We start from the raw sequence: 20,398 nt of genomic DNA, 5'->3' as shown, positions 1-20,398 counted from the left end.
ATACAGACGTAACACTTGCTCCCCTCTTCACAAGATTGTCGTCCCGACAATCAATCCAGTAGGACAAATCCAAATTCCTCTCAGGAATCCTGTCGATTTACAGACCCCGATGTGACTCCTTGTTCTTCCTGAACTCTTGTTCCAGGTTACCGAACTGCACACCTTCTTGGGTCCAAACGACTTTCCAGGAATCTTCTTCAAAGTCCCAATTTCAATAATCTTCAGGCAAGAGAGGGGTAACATTCCGTGGACCCAACGTCCTTCTAAGAGGACTCCTCAAGCCCCTGCCTCGGCCCAAGCCTCCGGGAAAAAACCACGGATCAAAATAACCATGGAGTGAGGCAGTCTTCGTCCCTTTGAATAATTCTTTCCGTCTTCTTCTTGTTCTTAAGATTTCCGTTTGCTCTCTCTCCCTTGTTGTGAAAAGTAAGATGAAATTTCTTCGTGTCGTTGTCAAGTGGAAGATGAAACTTCACTACGTCGTTCAGAAATCGAAGATGAAACTCAACTCAACCTGAAAAATAACTCACGACAGGAAATTCGAAAAATATTATTCTTTTAAAAATTAAGTTATATCTAATCTATCTTGGGCTCCGATTTCTAATTTAATCTTCTATTATAAAAAGGAGCTAATCTATCCGAATGAACGATTTTACATTTATGTTTACTCGATTTCCTAATTCCAAAAACTACATCGCTAAGCTTTTTTTTTACAATCTTATAGGGCCCCTCCCAATTACTCTGTAATTTAGGAGATTTACCCCCTACTCTATGAGGATTATAAAATCAAACCTCTTCATCAATGTTGAAATTAATTTTTCTAACTTTTCGGTCATACCGAATCTTAGAATGAAGAGATTGTAGATTCTCTATTATCTTTTTTGAGATTACCAAATTGAGATTCAAAAATCTTGTCTAAGTTTATTTTTTTAAGAAAATCTATTCCTAAAATGCAATCGTCAGAAATATTAGCAACAATAATAGGAATCTCTACTTCATGTTTTCCTAATTCAATCAAAACGTTAACTTTATTTTTGACTTCAATTAATTCTCCCGTAGGATATCTAAGACAACAATTCTTTGCTTCGAAAAATTCTTTAGGTCCTTTAATAAATTTTTCACTAAGAATGGAGACATCGGAGTATCTATTCTAAACTGACAGATTCTTCCATCTAAATTACCCTTATAATAAAAATTATTTTTAATTCTACTTATCCTAGAACATTGTGAAATATGTGGGGCAATCACGCAATGAGTCAAACCTGCCCCGCGAAGTTCGACTAGTCCTTGTTTTCCGAAAGCGATGGACATTCGGAACGGAAGTGACCCTCAGCGCCGCATTGCCAGCATTCTTTTTTAGCTTTCGGACCGTTTTTGTAAAAATTCTTATTTTTATTCTCAAATTTCTTTTTACCAAATTCTTTCTCTTCTGTTTCCTCGTTTTTTTGTTTATTTTCAAATTTGTTGAATTTATTGAATTTATCAAATTTATTAAATTTATTATATTTGTTAAATTTATTGAATTTATTATAATTTTCTGAATTTTCATTTTGATAATTTTTATTTTTTGTAAAACTATTTTCTTGGATAACTTTAACTGCCATTGCTCTTTCTATGACAGATTTTAACGAGGAAATACTTTCTAATTGAAGAGTTCTTTTTAGGAAGCCATCAGATAACGCGGCTATGAATTGTGCGCAAGCAATTTTGTCCCTAACTTCGTGGGAACATTCCGGGTATGCTAAACGCGATAATCTCTCTAGATCTGCACCGAGAGAAACTAAATCTTCCGAACTCTTTTGTCTACGATTAGTAAATTGTGTATAATAAGTCTGGGCTAAATGCCCTTCACCAAATCGTAACTCTAATTTCGATTTTAGATCCGCGAACTCTAAATTTTCGATTTCAGAAATTCCATCTAAAACGGTCCGCGCTTTTCCTCTCAAACAAGCCGCGAGAGCCAACGTCTTTTGGAACGAATTCCACCCGTTAGCCCGCGCTATGAGATCGAACTGAGCAATAAATTCGCGCAAGGGAACACTCCCGTCAAAATTCTCCGGTTTGAGCTTATACCCGAGCTCAAAATTGTTATTATTATTACGCGGAGAATTATCGCGCGCAGAATTTCTAGTTCTAATTTGGAGAGGACTTAGCTGGTTTTCTCGATTTTGATTTTCTTGCTGTCGCTCTCGCTCGAAGAATCTTTCCTCCATGCGGCGCAGCTCGTCGTCTCGTTGTTGCAACATCGTCTCGAAGCGAGTCTGATCCTGAAGACGTTCCTCTCTCAGCTGTCTAATTTCGTCCAAAGCGGCTTGTAGAATATCTGTTTGCTCTGGAATCTCTCGAGCTTCTCCGCTGGTCGTTGCTCGAAGCGGAGCCTGAGATCGGGTGATCCTCGGAGAATGTACCAAGGACATGATGTGCTGATTGTCTGGCACTTTTCACTTTACAATGTTCGTGTTTTCACTACGGCTCGTAGCTCGTCGTTCAAACTATCCCGGACGAGCCCCCAAAATGTTACGTCCGCGGGACCGAATCCGCGAAAGATCGCTATTGACCGCGACACGCAACCGCCGTTCACTCGTACACCGTGAAATAAACGTGCTCTCGTTTATAAAGGAAAGACCTTTATTATAGAAACGATATGAAGAAATATAATAAATGGGAATTGGGAAATATTAGACCGAGAGAACCGAATATGTCCGCTCGTGACAGCCGCGGAACTCGGACTCAGCAGAAGACAGCTGCTGACAAACAATCCATAACGACGCCTTGACAACGCGATGTTCCTCGATCTCACGGAAGACTCGATGATCTTAGACGGATACAGGGACGTATCGCAATACGGACGTAACAATACATATATATAATATTATTATTATCTTTACGATTTTAATAACTAACAATGTTGGAATTGCCATGGTATAGCACCTTCACTATTAAAATATTTACAAAATTCTTCACGAATCTGCATTGCTCCACGAGAATTATTATTGGAACCACACTGAGTTATGTCTACGAATGCACTATTATCTATGCAACCTCTCCAAGAGCCTGGAACAAAGCCGTCATCATCTTCCTGATCAATTAATGTTGGAGTAACATATTGATTTTCTCCAATATCCCTCCGACGAATCCAATTATGAAGGCACACAATAGATTTAATAATTGAAATTGTTTTTTCAATACTACAATTGATCGGTCGCTTCAAAATTCTCTATTGGCTGACTAGGATACCAAACGTATTTTCGATTGTTCTCCTGGCTCGACTCAATCGATAATTGTAAATATTTCGCTCGTCATTTAAACCGTCTTTTCCTGGATAAGGCCGCATCAAATAATCCGTCAATTGAAAGGCTTCATCGCCCACCAGAACATATGGCAAAGACGGTCCACCTGGGCTAAGAGGTTCTGATGCAGGTATATTCATTTCCTTTGCATTGAATTTTAAACCCATCTTTGAATCTTTGAAAATACCACCGTCACTGCGACGACCATAGACTCCTATATCAACGAACGTGAACATATATTGTGCGTCACAGATTCCAAGAAGCACAATACTATGATTATTCTTATAGTTATAGTAAGATGATCCTGCGTTAGGTGGACACTGCAAAAAGAATAATCATTTAGACATCAAACTTGTAATCTTCAATGATAAATGTAGCATTGATCATAGATAACATTACCTCAATAATAACACGTTTGCCATCAATTACTCCTATATAATGATTGAAATCCCATCTCTCTTGAAATTCTTTAGCAAAATATAGCCATTCTTCTGCAGTTTTTGATGATGGCATCACTTCCTGGCGGATAGAGTTCCATATAGCATCGCATGTTTCACCTATAACGTGGCTTATTGTTGATACTCCAGCGAGATAATGAAACGACATCGAATGCATCGAATCACCAGTTGTTAAATATCTAAATACATATAATTAGATCAAATATTATTATTTTTTGAATTTATGTAATGCAATTATAAATAAAGACAAACAAACCTCAATGTTATGGACAGTCGCTCTGCAGGAAGTAATGATTCTCTAATCACTGTTTGTTTAGTGATTGCAGGTGCTACTGAATGTAACAATTCTTCAAATTGTGTAGCTGTCATACGATAATAATTCAGGAACTTCTCTGGTGTTAGTCTCGATACAGATGCATAATAAAATTCATGTTCATGTCCTTTTTCAAATAATGGATCAATCCAAAATCTCTTTTTTTTATATATTTTTTTTTAATTTATACGTTCATTTATGCATACAGCTGCTATTAGTTTAGTTCGTCGTTGTGCCTCCTCATTTTTGTTGTGCACAATCGCGACAAGTTGACAGGCCCACTCGTGATATCTTTCTTCATATGACATTTTGGAGTATTTATTTTACACGACACAATCAAATAATCGTCAAAAATTTATCGCTAGCCCATTTACACGAGCGACAGTCGAAGTCAGCGACATATGAAATCACGACTTGTTTGTCGCTGAATATGAGCGACGAGCGACACCATGAACACGTACCTTAAAGGATCTGAAAATAATAAAAGAATAAATTATTATTAAGCCGAAATTAGAAAGTCCGGTCACAACCTAACCTTGAAACCGGAGGTTTCAGTCACTCTCACACCGGAGCGCCCGCCAACCCCTAGGTGCTTGATTCCATCGAGGACGAGCGAGGACGGAGGCGACCCGAGAAAACTGACAGCAAGGAAGGAGCGACGCACAGATCCTGACGGAATCGAGCGTATCGTATTGGTCCTGGAGGAGCTGACAGGATGCCAATCACCAATGGCATCAACGAGCAGCGCGGAGCAGCGCTAACTGTAAATATGTTATAATAGGTTAAGAAAAATATATAAGTTTATATTAAAACCGCGGAAAAAGCGCGAAAGTGCAACAAAGTGCACAAGTCCAAGAGCGGTTATACGTGCAATAACTGCACTTCGCTATACTTGTAAGTTCCAAGCCTCCTAATGAGCGCGTATCGATCCGAGGCACAATATCGGAGGGTATTTTGTCGAAAGACGTAGGTCTCGCGATTGTTAATTTTTTTATTTAATAACACGTTATTCTTGACAAGTATCAGTTTTTTTTGTATAGCGTCGGTTAAGACGGCAAGAGAAACGCGTAAAGCGAGATCTAGTTTTATTTGTAACGTCCGGGAAGACGTAGGAGTCGCAACGTGCGATATCATTTAATTTTGTAACATTTTGCTCTTGCGACAGAAGTCATTTTTTAGTTATAACGAGCGCAAGACCGGAAGTAGCGATTTCCCGTTATATATTTTATTTTGTTTTTAATGTCCGAACGAGCGTAGGACGAAATTAACATTTATTTCTCTAACAATAACACACTTCACTCTTGTAACCAAGCGGCGAGGGGCGGCGCTACAGTTGAGCCGCCGAATGAGAAGTGGTGGGGATGGCCCCAGAGTGGGGAGCGCTTATAAGTGGGCGAGCGCGAGGGAGCTCGAGGCTTTTTGTTCACCGGCAGTCTCGATGTACGGAGCACGTGCGAGAATAAATCGAGATACGAACATAAGTCGTTCGCGTGCTACAACCGGTATCAAAAGATATATCGGATTGCGAACCGAAAATTGTGAGTCGCGTCGTAACAAGGATACGCATCGATCGGTCTGTACGTGACGGTAGCAATTGTAAACGCCGTGATTATCAAGTGCGTAGCGACGCACATTGTAAATGGGTAATAGCGCGTGTGAAGATAATCTGTGAAGCCCTGTTGGGAAAAAGAAACAGTTTTATAATAAATATAATATTTATTTTGATAAAATTGTGTCGAATACTTACCGGGAGAAATACCTGGTGAAATCCCACGAAGTCCTCAGTCATCCTGGTACCCATCTGCGTCGTCGTTGATATCCGTGCTGACCAGCGAATCCTGTTTCGTGCTCGGAAGTCCAGCGGTGATCCCTGAAACAAAGAAAAAGGGAATTAATAAGCGGAATATGGAAGAGGGAAATTAGGATCGGGAATACTTAACTGCGCGGTTAGGAAATTGCGTAACGGGCGGCAGACATCTGGTCGTACCATTCACCGTCGTCATCGAGAGAGGTGCGGCGTCATTCGGAAGCGTCTGCGAAGGAAGCGGCTTCTGAAAACAAAAAAATCACTGTGAGTCCGAAGGATTAGCAGTTATCCTTGACTGTTGAAGGTCAAACAATCTGGCGACCGTGTTAACAAGGTAAGAGAAACCTACCAAAACATAATTGTATATCTCGCCAACATAAAGTCCGGTTAGAACCAAACCTAACATTGCGACCGACCGTAGAATCGGCCAACCCGGACAATACCACGCTGGTCGCTGGTTCGGACGACTAGCAGCAACCGGAGGACGAGCCTGGAAGTCAGCGGGAGCAGACCAAGGCACGGCAAGTTAGCGAGCATACCTGTAAATAAATTAACACATATATTAATTTTCATATTGTTAAAACATACTTAGATTTATAATTACATATTTGAATTACATTAGTTTAAACACAATAAACAAAAAGAAAACAAAAAAATATAATATAATCAAGATAAACCAAAAATATAGAGTTAATAGCAGAGATAAGATCTATTATTATTAGCGGTAAGGTTAATATAGAAATACGCATAGCGCATCTCGAGAAACACGCTGACACCAAAATTATAACGTTTGGAAAAGATTATTATAATTATGTTAAAGATTTTAGTTGATTTCAATTCTAGTTTTGAGAAAACATTTATTTTAACGACCAGAGACTTTGATTCACATTCAAACAAGTGTAAAAGGATGTATGCATGTAACGACATCCAAATATATAAAGTCTAAACAATTAGTAGGTTGACTGGTTATTCCAAACTTAAAAAAAATAAATAGATTAAATTAACAAGCATTGGAATGCACATATAAAGGTCAGAGAGATGCAGCGCAGCGATCAAATATAGAAAAATAAAATTAAGTTAAAATAACTATAGATAAGAATGTATATATTGTATATAATAGGATAATTAATTATAGAGCGCGAGCGCGGCACGCGACGAGGAATATTTTAACTTAACTTAACGAGTAATAAGAAGGTTTTATTTTATTTTGACACGCGAAAGACGCGGAAACTATTAATTTATCTATTCAAGCAAGTTGAGTTATTTGAAGTTATATTCTATTTGATTTTGACACGCGAAAGACACGAAATATATTATTTTAATACAAAGTCAAAATTCTATTCAATAAACGTTATGTTAATAAAACAAGTTTTAAATTATTGGATTATTCAAAGCGAAAGATAACGACGCGAAGCGAGTATGCAAGAAAGAGCGAGAATAGAAATGTACGCGAAGCGAAAATCAAAAAGACATATAACACCAGTAGTAAAGCATATAGAGAGTCAGACAAGACCGAAAACCGACGCGAGCGAAGCGAGCGAGAGAATGACGAGATTGGACGATGGATACGGAGTGGGGAGACACACGCGATTGGCTAACACCAATGTAGCGGGGCGCGAACACGCGATTGGCCCGTACTCAAGTGGAGGGGAGAGCCACTATAAAAGGCGACGCTCCCAGGACTCGAAAGATATTTCGAGCGAGTCTCCAAGCGAATTCACGTCGGATCGGGAGAGAACAAATAATCGCGACGACGAATAAGCTCAAGTTACACAACGGTCGTGACTGAACGCGTAGTGCGGCGAAAGACAAAGGCGAATTTGTTGAAACACGCCAATGCGACACGGTGCGAACGCGATTTAATAAATAACGCGATTCCACGAATTTATGTAACGCGATTAAGGTACGCGACGTGACATCGCGAATATCTGTCGTAACACGTAACCGTTGATATTGTATGAACGCGAAGTAACCGGCAACGCGATTCAACAATAAATTGTAACAGTGACAACTGAATAAATTCTGTGATTCGTTAAAACAATTACGAACCCTTCAGTTAATTACCTTACGTGCGATCCGTGATCCCTCGAAGTCCCACGACACGATCCTGTAGACGAACGGTGTGGCTGCATCCCACGGCGACCTGAAACCTAAAGAAAAAAGGATTAGTGGCGGCTGAAGAAGCGAGAGGTGAACCGCTTGAGAGACGGACAGCAGCGCGTGTTGGTTGTCACAAACAACATCCACAACCTTGGTATTTGGCGGATAAAATACCTGGCGACCGCAGCAAAAGGCGAAATCATCCCGGCCTGCTGATTTAGGGAGCGTAGCGTGAGTACACTTACGACTATCTGTCCGGTCACAACCTAACCTTGCGACCGACCGCAGAGTCATCCGTTCCGGACGACAGTACGACGGTCACGGGTTCCGACGAGCAGCGACGTCCAGACGATCGTCCCAGAGAGCAGCCTGATCAGTCCACGGGACGACAAGGTAGCGGATGAATCCTGAAAATAAAAATAGAGGAATTAGTATAAGTAGAATTAAGTTAAATATATATATTCATAAAAAATAAAAAGCAGAAATAAAAATAAATAAAATCCAAAAAGCAAAAAAGATAAAAGTATAAAATAGGATAGGACAATATATTAAATAATCATAGTTAGTAAGAATTATTTGAATACTTATGTTCAATGACAGACAAGCGTCCAGAAGCGCTTGAGTTAATTTACTTTTATTTCATTCATGTTAAAGAACATATATATTGAGTTATTTATTTTGAGGATTTTCAGTTCGCAATATCTAATTTCATAAAGGTATTGTTTGAATTTATGTGTTGGTTGCAATTTAGATAATTAAAGACTGTTTAATTTAATCTTATTTGATTTTGTGTGTTATGAGCATTTGATATAATAACCAAGTTAATTGTGGACAAACCCAAAAAGTTATATATTGTTTTTCGCTTAACTAAGGGCGAACAGTTTATTGTAAGCGAAAAAGCCGAGATACGCGACGCACGATTTAGTGCAAGGTTACAGCTGTTAGGCGAACGCACGCGACGCGGGCGATACTAACTCTCACACATTGGAATACGCGCAGGAGAGAAAAAGAAACCGAGACGCGTAATAAAAACACAAAAAATCAAATAAAATATAAAAACGAAAAAACAACTAGAGTAAGTTTAATATAAGCATGCGTTTATTCAATCGCTACGCGGGTCATACTGTTAGCTATTTTTGTTTGGCATTGCCAGTTTTATTTGGATTTGATTTCGTGCGACGAAACGCGACGAAGCACGGGAGTGTCACACGCGAGGACTCGACGTAACACAGGCGGGTTAAATCAAAATGAACGCGAACACGGAGATTACACGAAACCGGAGATACCGAACGCGATCGAGAAACGCGGAAATCGCGAGAGAAATACGCGCGCGAGTAATCAAGCGAAATTAATAGATTTAGCGATCGCGGAGCGGCCAGCTGATCTCGAGAAAGGTAAACCAATCATCGAAGGACATCCGGTGATGCGGCATCCGGTCGAAACACGACATTCGCGAGAAGTAAAATTATCTAAGAATAGATACGTGTTGGAATACGCGAAACTGCGAAAAAGACACCCGACTACACGATTGAATATAATAAATAATAAATATTTATTTTGTGGAAACAAGATCGAGTGAAACGCAAAGAACGCGGCGCGATACGACAGAACACGCGCGAATAAGAAAATAGATACGAGAAATAACGCGGAAAGATATACGAATAGCAGCAATAGACTTAGAAACATTGTAAAGCTATCGAAAAGCTATAGGATAACATCTAGCGAAGCGAGCGAGATAGAGAACCGACGCGAGCGAAGCGAAGGAGAGAATGAAGCGATTGGACGAAGGATCCGAAATCATACGGTGCGTAATAGGACTACGGAATAGAGAGTGCGTCATTGAAGCAACCAATCAGCGTTATTCCGCAATCCGCATCCTGCGGAATAGAGAGTATCATTGCGTCCTGTTGTGTCCTAGTCGTATTTGAGGTTAAAGTAAACGGCATAGAGTAACCTAAGTAACACAATTAATTTTATAAACATTTTTTAAACGTTTATAAAACGTTAGATACGTTTCATAAACGTTTAAAAAACGTTTATAAAATCAGCTCTGCTACTTGGGAACATATAAAAGATGGATATGATGGAGTCGCGTGATATTGTGATGAATGAAGCAGATTCTAATGTAAGTATATATAAAAAACATTAAATATTATTTAAAAATTATTTTTATATCTATAGACCTATATAGTAATGTTGTTTGTGTTTTTTGTTCAAGTATTACAAATGCACGTATTGTAGCTACATGCTACCAAAAAAGAACTATAATTATTTGAATCATTCATGCTTCGCAAATATTGATGTTATAAAAGAAGACATTTTCGTCGACAAATTTAACTGTTTATTTAGAGGTTAGTTTATTCTTGGTTTATTTAAATATGCGTGTGTGTCACTTAATTTTTTCATTAGACATAATCTGTAGTTACTAACAGTTTGTCATAAAAGTAAGTTAATTATTACAGGTCCAGCAGATACGGTTCAAGAGTCAAAGGAGGTGGCTAACGATGACGTTAGTGAGAATGATGAACAATCTTGCTCATCTGTTGGAAAGAAGAAAACCAGAAATAAAGAGGATAAAGCCTGGACTGAGTATGATGAATTGCTAATAAATGCTGTTATGAAAAGACCTTATCTGTGGAATCACACCATCCCAGTGAAAAAGAGAAGTCCATTATCTGTCAAAGAAGCATAGCTTGAAGTTAAAAAGGAAATAGACAGTAATATTTATTTTAATATTTAAAATATAGGTATACTTTTTTGTAGGAAAAATGTTTTATGTGAAATATGTATTTATTTATAAAGTTTTAGATAAGTTTGAAGTGGAGGTAATAAGCGCTGGAGAAATCTTCGTGACTCTTACAAGAAAGCCAGGAATAAAGTGACCGAGTATATACCCAGTGGTTCAGAAGCACCAGTAACCGAGAAAAAGAAAGATGGCTTTCGGTACTATGACCAAATGGAATTCTTAAATGACTTGATGATTTCCAGGCCGTAAGTCAACAATTCTACAATTTCACTACCAACAGTTTACAATACATATAAAATATAGATAATTATTTTTAAATATACATATATTTTGCAGTTCTAAAAGTAACGTTTCAGAGGACACGTCACATGCTTTTGATCCCAACGAAGCAAGTTGCAGTAATTTCAACTTCGACAAACGTTTAGTGGAGAATGAAGAGAATAGGGAAGAGAATATATCGGGAATAAACTCAAGTATGTCCGATTTTACCAGCTTCTCAGAGCACACTAAACGTAAGTAGATAAGTTTTACTTTGGCATTGAGAAGTAACTTATATCTAAATTAGGATTATCTACATTTTTTAAATTAAATCTGAATTATTTTTATTATTGATTACTTCGATTATTATGCTGTATGTAATATAAATATGTAATAATATACAGGGCTAGTCATATTTTAAATACTTGTATTTGAAATACATTATTTGAAATATTTGTAATTTGTATTTCAGAAAGATTATTTAATATATTTTGTATTTCAAATACTTTAATAATGTATTCTGTCCAGCCCTGAATATTATACATATAATGTATATAGTGAATTATTTGTTATTAAACGAAATTGACGAAATATATATTATATTGTTCAAACACAATAAGTAAAGAAGGACATCTACGGAATATTATTAAATACCAAGATCCACTTTGACCGTAGACCATGTACGATCAAAGCGGATCTTGATGCTAAATAATATCCTGTGTGAATTTTTTTTTATTTTTCTCTAGTCCAAACTGCACAAGATTTTATCGATCTTGAAACACAATCTCAAAGTCAGAGTACGTAATTTCACAAATTAAGATAAGCAATTTAATAATATTGATGCTAATCAGCTTATTATATTGTTTTAGGTCCAAGGAAGCAGTCATCTGATGCTGAATTCAAGAAGGACTTATTAAAACTATTATCAGAAAGTAGCAAAACTCCTGACGGTGTTGAAGGATTTTTGCTTCAACTGGGCGATATTTTAAGAAAATTGCCATATAAAAATAGAAGGCAATTTGAAAATAAAATTTTGATGGATGCATTAAAAGTAGAAGAAGAGGCGGGGCTTTTATAATTTATATTTATAAAAAAACTTATATTTCGATGTAAACATTTCTTCTTTATGATAAAAAAATTATAAGATACAAAACTGTGTAGAATAGAATAAAAAGATTTCATGTTTACTTACAAAATTATTTAAGTAGTTAATTAAAATATACATCCACTTGTACATTTCTTACAGATTTCATTTAAAATTCATTATTCGCAGCTTTCTCCCACTGCCATTGAACAGCGCCTTCATTTACAAAATAATTGGCAAATCTTTCCCTATAAACCCTGGACAAATTGTGCGAAATAACATCTCGGTTAACTTGATTTCGTATATTTCTAATGCCAAGCGATGTTTGCTGCCTGTCATATCTATTATATTGTAAGTATTGTCTTTCTTGAGGACGCTTTTCAAGTTCCTTAGTGATGATGAAATTGTGTAAGCAGATAGTGGCCAACACCATCTTTTCGGCTTTCAAGATGTAGGTATTAATTGGTCTTCGAAAAATTCGCCATCTCGCTACAAGTATGCCAAAAGCACTTTCGATAACTCGTCTGGCCCTGCTGAGACGATAATTTAATATTTTTTTCTTCAAATCTAGCTGTGAACTTTTTGGATAAGGTCGCATCAAGTATGATGATAGTAGGTATGCCTCATCGCCTACCAAAACGAATGGCAACTCATATTGACCAATTACAGAAGGTGGAGGCACATTTAAAGTGTTTGCATCTAGTCCTGATTTTATTTTGCTATTAGCAAAAACTCCAGCATCGCTACGGCGACCCTCTGCTCCTACGTCTACCAAAATACACCGATAGTACGGATCTGAAATGCCAGTAAGATTGAAGTTATGGGCTTTCTTGTAATTGTAATAGAAGGAGCCACTATGAGGAGCCTGTAATTTGAATTTTAAATTAGTCTATTTCATGAATGTTAAATACAAAAAATGTCTGAATAAATTATTATTATACCTCTATTACAATGTGTTTCCCATCTATTGCTCCAATGCAGTGAGGGAAATTCCACATTGCTTCAAAATCTTCTGCAATCTTTGTCTACGCATCCTTGCTTGGTAGTGGCATAACTAAATCCTTTAATTTCAGCCAGATTTCATTACAAGTTTCATGAATTATTTGCGAAACAGTGTTTGAAGAAACTCGAAAAGCATATCCTATTGATCTCATACTGTCTCCACTGGCTAAATACCTTAAGCAAATTTGCAGCCTTGTATAAGAAGGAATCGGTTCTCTAATATTTGTTTCTTTTTCAATTCCAGGGCCTACTATTGAAAGAAGATGCTCGAAGATGTTAACATCCATTCTTAAATAATTAAAATATAACGAATGATCAGTTTCCCTCAGCATAGTAATTAAATTGTCGCTATCACCTTGGCGAAACCGCTGCTCTACTGAATAAATGGGCCTGACCCATACACTTCTTTTGTGCGAATTTTTTTCTGATAAGGCAACATAAATTGAATATAACTTGATTAAAGTTAATCTCACTTTCTCCTTTTGTGTTTTATATAATTACATAATAGAAATGGCACTAATAAAATTATGATAGTCCAATCAAATTTGTTACATAAATCTAGGTTTATTCCAAAAATAATTCCATAAATCTAGGATTTATTCCAAAAATCCCAAAAACAAAGTAATTTAGTTTTATACATACTGTTTTGTAATGAGAGTATCCTTTAAAAACAGCATTCTGTCAAAGTGCTTCCACTTTTTTTTCATTGATCCTGCAACTCCGCTGGGCTGCTTATCTTCGGCTATTTTGCGGCAGAATGTGTCTCGCAATGTTTTCCATTTCTTTTGAGCTTCTTTTGCACTCAATCGGCCTATTAATATTATATATATACAGGGTGTTTCAGACCACCCGTACCACCCATTTAAAAACTAGAGAAGTGGTTATTTCAAAAAAGTAAAAACATTTTCTTTATAAATCGGGTGCGCTCTATCGAATGGTGATATTTTCAACTTCTGGTTCCGGCCGGAAATAGGCGATTCAGACCGGAAGTGCATTTTTTTAAATGGAACATGGTATGTTTATTGCAGATTCGGATTCTATGCGAAAAAATATGAAACTTTTGTACGAAACATTTTTTCGAAAAATGTCATTTATGTTCCTTCAAACAACCTTCAAAATGTGTGTTGGCAAAAATAACGTTTTTGCATTATCTGCTCTCGGCATAACCCAGGATCTACGACGAGGACGTGGCAGATATCAGATCCCGTGTGTTTGTGTGTTTGTGTGTTTGTGTGTGTGTGTGTGGGTGTGTGTGCGTGCGCGCGCGCACACACACCCACACACACACACACAAACACACAAACACACAAACACACAAACACACGGGATCTGATATCTGCCACGTCCTCGTCGTAGATCCTGGGTTATGCCGAGAGCAGATAATGCAAAAACGTTATTTTTGCCAACACACATTTTGAAGGTTGTTTGAAGGAACATAAATGACATTTTTCGAAAAAATGTTTCGTACAAAAGTTTCATATTTTTTCGCATAGAATCCGAATCTGCAATAAAAAATACCATGTTCCATTTTAAAAAATGCACTTCCGGTCTGAATCGCCTATTTCCGGCCGGAACCAGAAGTTGAAAATATCACCATTCGATAGAGCGCACCCGATTTATAAAGAAAATGTTTTTACTTTTTTGAAATAACCACTTCTCTAGTTTTTAAATGGGTGGTACGGGTGGTCTGAAACACCTTGTATATGTATGTATAAGTATTAATGTATGTATATTGCATGAAACATTGCTGTTGTTTTATTTTTGATAATAATCATAAAATTAACGCCACATACCATTTAACATTGTTGATACTTGTTGCCACTGCTCACTGATTGCCAGTCTATTACGCTGTGTGATGGGAAGGTTATAATTATAAATGATTTCTCTTTGAGATACTTCTTCGATAAGTACGTAATTCCTCTATATCCTCAGTTTCTTGAGTACTAAGTGTACTTGTGGATGGTTCATTTTCAACGTTGATGTCTTCTACAATGGCTTCTGTGTTATTGCCTATATCACTGCGCCTTATGATAGTCCCATTGTCTATGTATAGATAACGTATCCATTAAAAATTATTACTTCACAATATGTAATAAAATCTTTACTTGTCTTACCACACACTGGATAAAAATAGCGATTGTTATCGATATGCACACGATTATAATTCTCCAGACAAGAATGTTGACGAATTTCATTTTCATCAACAATAATTTCGCATACTCCACATGTATTTACCATTTGTATCTAAAAATTTAAACATTAAAAATTTTTAAATAAGAATAAATAAGTTAATTGTTATTAACAAGCAGGTAAGCATTGTCAATATAAATATATTTATATTAGTGTTTCCTTTTTTTTTTTTTGTGACGAGTGATTCGGCCAAGGGGAACAAGGAGTCCCACATAACTCGTACCCTCTACCCGGAGGGTGTGTGGTACCCATGAGTGTTTCCACTGCGTCACAAAAAAAAGGAAACACTAATATAAATATATTTATATTGACAATGCTTACCTGCTTGTTAATAACAATTAACTTATTTATTCTTATTTAAAAATTTTTAATGTCCTCCTCTTCGCTACTCTGTCCGTCCTCGTCCGTCTCGGTGTGGCGGGTATTCCTGCCCGCCTTTTCTCGCTCTCTTTCCTCCTCCTCCTTCCGTGACATCACCGTTTCACAGAAGGAGGAGAAGGCCTCCCACTTCTCCTCGCTGGTGAGCATCTCTTTTACCACTTCCCTCAACTCCAAGTTGCTGCCAATTATCCTAATTAACTCTCCCTTTTCCTCGTGCCACGCAGCACACCCTTCAAGAGTGTGCTACGTGGTATCCCTTCCCGTATCGCACTGGGCGCATCGAGCTGATTTCTCCCTCCCTATTCGACTCAGGTACTCACCGAAGCACCCATGTCCGGTGAGCACCTGAGTCATCCTGTATGAAACTCCTCCCCCGGCCCTGTTTAGCCACTCTGCCAGACAGGGCTGGATGGCCTCGACGGTCCGCCTTCCCGGAAGCACTGGGTTTTCCAATGCCTCCGACCACCTTGTTACTGCGGACCGTCTCGCCTGGACTCTTATTGCACGCCGGCATCCGTCGGTTACAATCACCCCCCTTTGTTTTAGCTCCCGTGCACGCCTATAAACATCGGCGTACATGATCGCCAATATCTCAAAGGGGGGTATCCCAGCCAGTATTAAAGCTGCCGTCCAACTGACTGTACGGTAGCATACTCTCAACGCCACTCGCTTCTGTATTTGATGTATACAGTTTTTGATATCACGAATGGCGTTGGCTTCCTTAACCCATACAGGGGTCCCGTACATCAGTATTGAGTGCACGGTGCCGACGTACAACTTACGAGCCCTTCCGTCAGGCCCGCCTAGATTAGGCAGCAAACGGCTAAGTGCCATTGCTGCCCTTTCCACCCTAGGGGCCAATTGACGGAAGTGCTCCCTAAATGTCCATCGGCCATCCAAATGGAGCCCCAGGTATTTCATCCGAGGCCCCACCAGGACAGGAGTTCCATCCACCTCGATTCGTGCCTGAGGTGGCACCCCATGCTTGCCTTTATGCATAAAGACAGCTTCTGTCTTATGTGGTGCCACCCTCAAGCCCATTCCCTTGATCGCTCTAACAATGCGCCCAGTAGCGATATTCGCCCGAGCTACGGCCTTCCCCCAGTTCTTTCCCCCGGCTACAACCAATGTGTCATCCGCATAACAAACCACGTCGCAGCCAGGGGGGAGGGCAGTCCGAATCACCGCGTCATATGAGGTTCCACATCAGGGGGCCCAACACAGACCCCTGTGGAATCCCACACGTGACCTCCCTCCTCTACAATACCGCCTTTCTGTCCACATATTCGATGCTTCTTTCACGGAAGTAGTCCCGCACTATTGCCGTCAGGTAGGAGGGGACACCGTGATAATCAAGGGCCCCCCACCCGACCCCATGGCAGGGTATTGAAGGCGTTCGATATATCTAACGATATCGCCAACAATACCCTGCCCTCCTTCGCATTGGCCTTCGCAATCGAACGGATCCTGAGTATTGCGTCTACCGTGGACCGTCCGACGCGGAAGCCATACTGCTCGTTATGTAGGTCGGGACCCTCCCGGGTCAGATGCTGTGTGAGGCGGGTCACTATAATTTCTAGGATTTTGCCCGCCTCATTCAGCAGACAGATCGGCCGGTAAGCAGACGGTGTATCCGGCGACTTGCCCTCCTTCGGAAGAAGGACTATTGTGGCCTTCTTCCAACTGGGGGGAAACCTTCCCTCCTCAAGGCACTTGTTGTATAGTGACAGCATGGGCTCCCCCATTTCGCGATAGGCGAGGGCCCATAGCCTTCCATGCACACCGTCAGGACCCGGTGCTTTTCCATTCTTAATTTTCCTGACGGTGCGCAGCATCTCCGCTCCCGTGATCCTAAATTCGTCCTCCCACTCGAATTCCCTGGCTGGAATAGGGTCATCACATCTGTCCCTCTCTTGAGGAAACAGAGTGTCTATAATATTTTGGACGAATCCAGGATCTAATGTCTCCATCAGCGGGGACGCCCCTCCCTTTAATTTCTTCATTACCATCTTGTACGGGCGTCCCCATGGATCCCTATCAATGGAGCGGAGAAGTTCCTCCCATGCCCTTGCCTTGGCTTCGCGAATGGCTATCCTTAGCCTAAGCCTTGCCTCTCGATAGGCAGCCCATCTGTCACTATCATCGTGCCCATCTCTTCTTCTTCTGATCCTCCTCCTCGCCTGATTGGTGGTCCCCGCCTTAACTCTGCTATTTCATCGGACCACCAATAAGCACACCTGCGAGGACGGTTTTTTACTCTCGGCATGGAGGCCTCGCACGCTTTTTTCATCGTGTCGGCCATCCATGCCATTTGTCCTTCTAAGTCCCGTTCCTCGCCAGTGTGCTCCCCTTCTTTTATCATCATGGCCGTCTGTATTGTGGCCATGAAGATATCGCTATCTAGCTTTTTGAGAGCCCATCGTGTCCTTTCTAACTCCCGGACTCGGCGGCGTTCCTGAACTATTTTGGGGATGACGGAGATGTCGATCTCTATATATCGATGATCCAACAGTGTCTCCATCTCCGTCATCACCCTCCACTTCCTGACTAACCTCGCCGCCGGGGGGGTAGCCCATGACAAGTCAATTATCGACTCCCCCGGCGGACGTACGCACGTACTGTCTCTCCCCTTGTTCAGTAGGGAGAGACCCATTCCCGCCGCCCAGTCCAGGGTCACTTTTCCCCGCCCGTCGTCTCGCGGGGAACCCCATGCGGTGGCTTTCGCGTTAAAGTCCCCCGCAATGACGACAGGCTTAGGATGCATTCTCTGCACACACTCCCCCAGCTTTTGAAGCACTTCCTCGTATTCCGCTACACTTCTGCTGGGGGAGATATACACGCCTATCACCACGATGGGCCCCCATTCAGCCGCGATGAAACTCTCTCCTCCTTCCAGACGGAGGGCTGGAGGTGAGTTCCTTGCTCCTCTCCAAACGATAGCTACGGAGCCATTGGTACTTTCCATCCAACCTTTGTTGCCTTCTGGTACCTGATATGGCTCCGCAGCAATCCCTAGTCCACAATCACATTCGGCAAGGCTTTGCAGGAAAAGGTCCTGCGCCTGCTTAGCGTGATTCAAATTTGCCTGCAGTATTTTGCAGCTCATTTTCCTGTGGTTTCTGGTTCCTCCTCGTCTATTTCTGCTTCCATTTCTGAAGCATTTCCCTCTCCAATTGTTTGCTTGAGCCTCCTTCTCTTGCCTGAGCCTGTCTGCGGCTCCTCTTCGCTTCTTTCTTCCCTTTCTCTGTTTTTCATGCCCTTTCTGATCTCTATCTGCACGTTCTGTACATCCTTCACAACGGGCTTGGATCTTCTCTCCTCTGTCTTTTGCCCCACATTTCTCGGCATATTTATGGCCAAACTTCTCCCTCTCGTCCCTTTGCGCACCGATGCGCAGCCTTCGGTTCCCGCTCTATGATTAACGGGAAGCCCCTTGTCGCTGCACACCGGGTATCTGACTTCCGCTTCACATTGTCTGGAAAGGTGCCCGCTTTCCCCGCATCTGTAACATCTGTTACTTCGATCCTGGGTATTTGGGCACCTTTCTCTTACATGTCCTCCCTCTAAACACCTGAAGCATTGTAGAGGTCTATCTTCTAAGACCTCTACTCTTGCTCTCGTCCACCCGATTATGATTCGTCCCTTTCCACTGATGATTTTAGCGGCGGTCAGGGGACAGCGAATCCATGCCGTCCTCATACCGTTGGGGGAGACCCTGATGTCTCTCACTTTAACATCCTCTTTCTCACAGTTACCATCTTTACAGATGGCCTCCTGTATTTCCTTCGGAGTGATGGACTCAAATAAGTCCTTCACTCTCAGCTCTGCCATCTTCTTTGGTCTCCTGATTTTGACCCCCTCTTTTCCCGAAAGGGCCTCACGAAATTTATTCGCTAATTGATCAGCAACAATAGGAGCCGGGGTGGTGACCTTGCCCTCTTTGTCCTTTATCGAGGGAATTTCAAGTTTTATGGCGCCTGTTACCGCCCTATTAACTCTGACCCCCTCGGTCAATCCCATATCTTGCATTTTAACCTTGCTTCTCGCCTCTCTCATTGTTTCGTCATACTTCCCTTCTGGGCATGTAATCACTACTGCGGCAGTCCTTGGTAATCTTCTTTTAATGGTACCATTCTTGCTGCTCTGTTTAGCACTAATTGCCTCCTTGGCATTTGATCTCTTATTGTTATCATCTGTCCTTTTACTTGGGGACACATTGGGTGTTACTTTCTCCTTCTTTCCCTTTTTGGTTACTTGTACCCACCCATCTTCATCTTTGGGTTGTTGGTTTGGGTTCTTCCCTTTCTTTACATTGGCGACTTTTGTCCCCTCTCCTCCTTTACTCTTGTCTTTAGTCACCGTTCTGTTTTGAGTGGCCGGTCTTGCTGGCGGGTTCAGTGTTGTTACTGTCCCCGCTTTCCTTACCTCTGTTTTCTTATTTACATTTGGAGCTGGTCCCTTTTGACCAGTATCTTTCCTTTCCTCCTTATTTCTTCTTTTTCTTATTTCCTCCTCATGAGGATTCCCAAACCTTTTGTCCATGGCACGTTCTACTATGCCCTCGATTTTGGCTACCCAAATTGCCTCCTTATCAATTTCTTCACTCTCTTTTCGAGCTAGAAGCGGTTTCTTTTCACTTCTGTTTTGGAGCGGTTCCCTTACATTTCTCGTACCAGAGGGTCCTGGTTTCTGCTTATTTCCTTCTCTGTTCTTTCCCTTTTTCGGGGGCGGGAAATCCCTCTCCTGAATTTCAGGAATTGGAACTGAGA

At 40.5% G+C, this 20,398-nt stretch overlaps 2 protein-coding genes across 2 annotated transcripts; both read right to left on the bottom strand.

The window, feature by feature from the left end:
* Positions 1 to 3,217: 3,217 nt before the first annotated feature.
* LOC145946498 (uncharacterized) lies at positions 3,218 to 4,117 on the bottom strand. The gene is made up of 3 exons (XM_083056107.1): positions 4,005 to 4,117; positions 3,690 to 3,927; positions 3,218 to 3,610 (listed from the first exon to the last, which is right to left on the bottom strand). Exons 1-3 carry the CDS (start codon positions 4,115 to 4,117, stop codon positions 3,218 to 3,220), a joined length of 744 nt encoding a protein of 247 aa, XP_082912233.1.
* Positions 4,118 to 17,724: 13,607 nt separating this feature from the next.
* Positions 17,725 to 18,735, bottom strand: LOC145946491 (uncharacterized). Its single transcript, XM_083056102.1, has one exon. The coding sequence runs from the start codon at positions 18,733 to 18,735 to the stop codon at positions 17,725 to 17,727; it is 1,011 nt and encodes a 336-aa protein (XP_082912228.1).
* Positions 18,736 to 20,398: the final 1,663 nt, after the last annotated feature.

Source organism: Prenolepis imparis, unplaced genomic scaffold (assembly GCF_030444845.1).
Source record: "Prenolepis imparis isolate NDT839.2.m4 unplaced genomic scaffold, iyPreImpa1.0 SCAF_16, whole genome shotgun sequence".
NCBI lineage: Eukaryota > Metazoa > Arthropoda > Insecta > Hymenoptera > Formicidae > Prenolepis > Prenolepis imparis.
The sequence above is the reverse complement of the archived record's forward strand: the minus strand, read 5'-3'. Positions and strand labels throughout refer to the sequence as shown.